The 6,804-nt window shown below is 38.8% G+C and overlaps 1 protein-coding gene across 4 annotated transcripts in view; it reads left to right on the forward strand.

Annotated features, from left to right (window-relative positions):
* The first annotated feature begins 299 nt into the window (after positions 1-299).
* LOC107562261 (cytochrome P450 2J6-like) overlaps positions 300-6,804 on the forward strand; it is a 17,279-nt gene continuing 10,774 nt past the window's right edge. The window contains exons 1-2 of one of the 4 annotated variants that reach the window (XM_016246871.1): positions 300-532; positions 692-851. In XM_016246871.1, coding sequence (XP_016102357.1) covers positions 338-532; positions 692-851 — 355 coding nt within the window. In that variant the 5' untranslated portion in view covers positions 300-337. Of the gene's footprint in view, positions 533-563; positions 631-691; positions 852-4,370; positions 4,604-4,634; positions 4,702-4,762; positions 4,923-6,804 lie in introns of those variants that run through there. The other 3 variants (XM_016246873.1, XM_016246870.1, XM_016246872.1) reach the window with 3 other exon arrangements.

A 6,804-nucleotide genomic window follows, 5' to 3' on the forward strand; every position in this document is an offset into this window, starting at 1 on the left:
TCATGGCAGTAGAGATCTTTGAGCTAGTCAGTTATTTACTAAACTTGCACAACTTGTCTAAGTTCACTGCAGTAAGTGAACTTCACTTATATCCATGGTAGTGTGTTTATAAATGGAAAATGATTGTTGTGCTGAAGTATGATCTTTTTTTGTTATTTTATGTCTTTAATGTTTAGAACCTTGCAGCCTTAGCAGTAATAACTAGCATAACTATACAAAAACATTAAACGTCACGTTAAACTCTCACTGCAAATGTCTCCTCCCCTTCTTGCTCGGTGTTTATAAAGCTTGTGGTTGCCTGTTGCCTTTGTGTTTGTCTTTAAATAAATCTGTCATCATGTGGGCGACTCTCATGAAGTTAGAACTGACCACTGTATGCCTGGTGGTCTTTCTAGGTTTGATCTTTCTGGTTCTGTTTGAGGTATTTAGGATTAATTCCTGCAGAGCTCAAACTCCACCTGGTCCCAGACCGCTGCCTTTTGTGGGAACCATACCATATTTTTTAAAGAACCCAATGGAGTTCATAAGATCAGTGAGTGTTTGCTTTGAGTATAGAGGGCTTTTCTTTTGTGGAAAGGTGTCTTATCTTCACCTTACTCTGTAAAATGTACATGTTGACTTCATTCACAGGTGAGACAATGTCTAAGCCACATTAGTTGTGTTGAAGTGCTGTGATATTTTCTCTGAGCAGTTATCTCAGTATGGAGAGATGGCCACTATCTATGTCGGAAGAAAGTCAGCAATATTCCTCAATACAATCGAACTTGCGAAGGAAGCCCTGGTCCAAAATGCTTCATCTTTTTCTGGAAGACCACCTGTACCACTTCTAATCTGGATCACTGAAGGATATGGTCAGTAATACATTGTGCTGAAAATGAATTGGTATTGTAGGGTATATTAGTACATCCAAATTTCAATCAAATAGAAAAAGCTAATTAATTGCAAGATTGTTGATAGATGCTGTACCTAAAGGCTCTCCATTATCAAGTAGATACAGTTGAAAAACTTTTTGAATTTGAAGATCAGGGTAAATTTAACTTATTTTGTCTTCTAGGCAACATGTAAGTATCTTCTGTAGCTTCTGAAAGGCAGGACTAAATTAAAACAAATATGATGTTTAAGCAAAATAAGAAAAATGTACACCTGGATCTTAATGCATTGTTTTTCCCTTCTGGAGCATCAGTGAGCATTTGAACCTTCTGTAATAGCTGCATGCGAGTCTCTCAGTTGCCCTCATTGTGAAAAGATGTATCTCAAAATCATACAGTCATTGTTGGAAAGGGTTCAAATACACAAAAATGCTGAAAAACCAAATAATTTGTGGGCGCTAAAGGCTTTTTTCTGAAGAACAGCTGGCAGTTTAACTGTTGCGTCACAATAGTGGAAATATTTCTGTTTTACACCGTGAAGGCGAGTCAGTGAATACATACAAGCAACGTGCAAACTTTGTGCAAGACTTGCACTTGAACATATACTGAAAACAATGAGAAGAAACGTATTTTGTGTTCAACAGGATGTTTTTGCAAGTCGGTGCTTTAAAAAAACTGCTCTTCAGTTTCATTGATAACTGGACTGTTAAAAATGTTATTTAGGCTATAGGCCTATAATTCATTGTAGGCTATAATTTACCTGTTTTAAAAGACATTTTTAAAACATTTTCAATGAGGAGTAGCCTAAGCTAATAGCCTAATCTTTTAATATCCTCACAGCGCCTCAGTTATGTGGTGATGTGCTATAAAATTATTGCAGAGCAAATTAATTGTAATATTAATTTAAAGTGGTCATATGAAGTTTTCCTTTCTCTTTGGAGTGTTTTGTTGTTATTTCCCCTCCCTCCCCCCTAAATACAGGTCGATCTACAGCTAGCTATGGAAGGATATTCCGGACTATTTTCAAAAGGAATTGCAAATTGTATTTTCAATTGCGTTTTCCATATGTGGACGCATAAATTGTGACATAATCCAAATGCAATTGCAAATCCTGCAGTACCGTTTGCATTTTCGCTTTCGCGGACGCACAGTGACTGCCAAATTTCAAATTAAAAAGCAAAGTCCATTTGCAACTGTATTTTCCATGTCTTAGAAGTTATGAGCCTGTCATATTTAAATAGCAATATTAATTACCACGTCTGCTTTTTCACTCTCGCTGCGTCGCACATGCAACCTGCCAAAACTCAAATGGAATCGCAATTCCTTTTGCACTGGAATTTCCGATGTCTGCACGTAAAGCTGCCAATCATTGTCAGGGGCGGGACTATACTATGGGGCGTGTTTGTATTGGGAGGTGACGTCACTCACAGACGACCGTATGCTTTGATCAGTAGAGGTAATCAGTAAAGGTTCCGCTAAAGGCAGCTGCCAATCTGTTTGTGCCTGTGTGAACGAACAGACAGTGCAACCTTCTTGGCACAATACATAATTTTGTCTTTTTTACCCCAAATGCAGCGATTATCCCCAGCTAACAGCGAGCCACAACGGTACGCACAATAGGTCAATATTCACTATTAACCAAACGCTTTTCACCTGTCTCAGCATCTCTCACTGTTTACACTCACTGATGCCAGTGAGTAAACAGACAGTGCAATTCTACACTTATTACAGTACATTTTATCACGCCTGCCTGTCACGCCCGTCTCTAGACCTTTTACCGATTGCACTCTGCTTGATGCACTTTTTCAACTTTAGTTAGTCTGTAATGTTGCTGTTTGAGCATAAAAAAGATCTGCAAAGTTACAACGCTCAGTCCAATTCAAAAGTAGATATTTTATTTAACAGAAATCACTTTTCAAAAACTACAACGAACGACTCGTTTGGACTACAACGCATATTTTCCGGGATTTGTGATATCACAAATATCGATGAATGGGATGAGAGCTGGTTGAGCTGCACTACAGAAGGTAATGAGTATTATCACTATGTCGGAGACACGCTAGCTTTCCCAAGGCAGACAAACTTAGAGTGGTTACAATCATCCGGGTTTAAATCGTGCTCAAAATGATTTGATTTTGACGCAATATTTACACTGAAGCTGGCAGGCGGCTATGGTAAGGGGCGTGACATTTCCTGACCAGGCGCCGAGTGCTGCCAATCACAATACACACTGGCCCAGCTAACCAATCACAGCACACACTGGCCCAGCTAACCAATCTGCACATTTCGTATTTCAGAAGGCGGGCCTTCATTTGATACAGGAACTATTCGAGCCGTTAATGACAGACTGGGGAGAGAGGTGTTGTAATAATGTAAAATATGTAAAAAATTATGTGTTTTTCAAACAACCTAGTATGAGAGCCTGTTCTAATATACCCCCAAAACAAAATCAAGACTTTGTAAAAGAGCATAATAGGACCCCTTTAAGCAAACAAACAGTGCAAATCTACACATATTTACATATTTGCCACCTATATCTTATTCCTATCTATATCATATGTGCACTTTAAGCAAAGAAACAAGACTGCGGTCGCCAATGAGTGCGTCGCCTGTCTCGGCAGCGCCCACGCAGAGGCTGCACTCACTGAAGGCTCATGCTCCCATTGTGAGAGTATGAGTCTTTCCCGTCTCTGCTCGCGGATCGCCTTCTTTCACGAAGGCGGTCCCCCTCGCTCAGCCCTTCCGTTTCCTTTCTCTCCTAAGAGAAAGAAATAGCGGGTCAGTGCTTGGTCCCGAGAATGACTTGGTCCTGGCTATGCATTTATTGAATGAGCACTGTGCAATGTCTGAACTGATTGCACTATATTTTATGTATAATCGCTTTCTAATCTTAACTGTTTTAAATTCATTTTAAACCTCTTAAATCAATGTGTTAATCATTTTCAAAGTTTTTAAATTCCTTGTTATATTTTCTTAATGACATGTAAAGCACTTTGAATTACCATTGTGTATGAAATGTACTATATAAATAAACTTGCCTTGCCTTGCCTATGCAGAACTCTATGCAGGGAATGCTTTACCTTTGCTATTATTTCACTGTCACCTTTACATCTCTTTCCAGACCTCTTGCATAATGCTATTAATAAAGTCAAGATTAGGGTGTAGAATATGCATTGGCTGTGCTGAGATTTAGTGTCAACAATCATGGCAGTAGAGATCTTTGAGCTAGTCAGTTATTTACTAAACTTGCACAACTTGTCTAAGTTCACTGCAGTAAGTGAACTTCACTTATATCCATGGTAGTGTGTTTATAAATGGAAAATGATTGTTGTGCTGAAGTATGATCTTTTTTTGTTATTTTATGTCTTTAATGTTTAGAACCTTGCAGCCTTAGCAGTAATAACTAGCATAACTATACAAAAACATTAAACGTCACGTTAAACTCTCACTGCAAATGTCTCCTCCCCTTCTTGCTCGGTGTTTATAAAGCTTGTGGTTGCCTGTTGCCTTTGTGTTTGTCTTTAAATAAATCTGTCATCATGTGGGCGACTCTCATGAAGTTAGAACTGACCACTGTATGCCTGGTGGTCTTTCTAGGTTTGATCTTTCTGGTTCTGTTTGAGGTATTTAGGATTAATTCCTGCAGAGCTCAAACTCCACCTGGTCCCAGACCGCTGCCTTTTGTGGGAACCATACCATATTTTTTAAAGAACCCAATGGAGTTCATAAGATCAGTGAGTGTTTGCTTTGAGTATAGAGGGCTTTTCTTTTGTGGAAAGGTGTCTTATCTTCACCTTACTCTGTAAAATGTACATGTTGACTTCATTCACAGGTGAGACAATGTCTAAGCCACATTAGTTGTGTTGAAGTGCTGTGATATTTTCTCTGAGCAGTTATCTCAGTATGGAGAGATGGCCACTATCTATGTCGGAAGAAAGTCAGCAATATTCCTCAATACAATCGAACTTGCGAAGGAAGCCCTGGTCCAAAATGCTTCATCTTTTTCTGGAAGACCACCTGTACCACTTCTAATCTGGATCACTGAAGGATATGGTCAGTAATACATTGTGCTGAAAATGAATTGGTATTGTAGGGTATATTAGTACATCCAAATTTCAATCAAATAGAAAAAGCTAATTAATTGCAAGATTGTTGATAGATGCTGTACCTAAAGGCTCTCCATTATCAAGTAGATACAGTTGAAAAACTTTTTGAATTTGAAGATCAGGGTAAATTTAACTTATTTTGTCTTCTAGGCAACATGTAAGTATCTTCTGTAGCTTCTGAAAGGCAGGACTAAATTAAAACAAATATGATGTTTAAGCAAAATAAGAAAAATGTACACCTGGATCTTAATGCATTGTTTTTCCCTTCTGGAGCATCAGTGAGCATTTGAACCTTCTGTAATAGCTGCATGCGAGTCTCTCAGTTGCCCTCATTGTGAAAAGATGTATCTCAAAATCATACAGTCATTGTTGGAAAGGGTTCAAATACACAAAAATGCTGAAAAACCAAATAATTTGTGGGCGCTAAAGGCTTTTTTCTGAAGAACAGCTGGCAGTTTAACTGTTGCGTCACAATAGTGGAAATATTTCTGTTTTACACCGTGAAGGCGAGTCAGTGAATACATACAAGCAACGTGCAAACTTTGTGCAAGACTTGCACTTGAACATATACTGAAAACAATGAGAAGAAACGTATTTTGTGTTCAACAGGATGTTTTTGCAAGTCGGTGCTTTAAAAAAACTGCTCTTCAGTTTCATTGATAACTGGACTGTTAAAAATGTTATTTAGGCTATAGGCCTATAATTCATTGTAGGCTATAATTTACCTGTTTTAAAAGACATTTTTAAAACATTTTCAATGAGGAGTAGCCTAAGCTAATAGCCTAATCTTTTAATATCCTCACAGCGCCTCAGTTATGTGGTGATGTGCTATAAAATTATTGCAGAGCAAATTAATTGTAATATTAATTTAAAGTGGTCATATGAAGTTTTCCTTTCTCTTTGGAGTGTTACTGTTTGTGACAGTAACTGCTGTTCGTGAATAGATAAGATCCCTAAATTTGCAAAGACTGAAGTCTCAAACCCAAAGAGATATTCTTTATAAAAGTTAAGACTCGTCCACGGCCTCCTAAAACACCTCGTTCAAACACGCCCCCACATGTCTACATCACGATGTGGGAAGATTGCTATGGAAGGTGCATAACCCTACTCAAATGTTCACGCAAAGAAAGAAGGCGTAACTTTATTGTTGCTGCCGCCGCCACCATATTGTGAAGACGCTGTGTGTTTTGTTGCGAAAGCTAAAATACTTTGGACTTCCAAAAAAGGACACGACTAGAAATCAGTGTAAGTTGTATTTACAATACTGTTCCAGAACAGTTCAACCCAAATATTCAGATGTGTGCAGCGCATTTCATGGACGACTGTTTCCTGATCCTGGGAGAGTAGACTACAATGCCAGCTGTTCTGACTCACAGACTGTAAGTGCGTTTTCATATTTAAAGAATTTGCCACTGATGATTCAAACGCGAGTTTTGAGCAATGTAGAGTAGCACTTGTGGTTTGTCATTTCTCCGATCACAAATGCAGACATGGTTTTATGTTTATGCGGCGTGATGCAACGCGTAAAAAGACAGTATAAGTCATTATAATCCATAATTATGTCCCCACTGGATGCAACAAATGCCTAGTTTATAATGGGTTTTCATGGGGTTTTTTTGTCTCGTGGCTCCGGGACACGGCATCACAATATGGTAAGGGGCATAACCTTTCCGTCACACGCTTGAGGTATTCGGCCAATCACAATGCACTGGATAGCTGGCCAATCAGAGCACACCTCGCACACACCTCTTTTCAGACCGATGAGCTTTGTAATCCTCCTCTATGCCCCGCGTTTCAGAAAGGTGGGGCATAGAGGAGAAACAATAATA

Source organism: Sinocyclocheilus grahami, unplaced genomic scaffold (genome assembly GCF_001515645.1).
Source record: "Sinocyclocheilus grahami isolate Dianchi unplaced genomic scaffold, SAMN03320097.WGS_v1.1 scaffold815.1, whole genome shotgun sequence".
NCBI classification, from domain to species: Eukaryota; Metazoa; Chordata; class Actinopteri; order Cypriniformes; family Cyprinidae; genus Sinocyclocheilus; species Sinocyclocheilus grahami.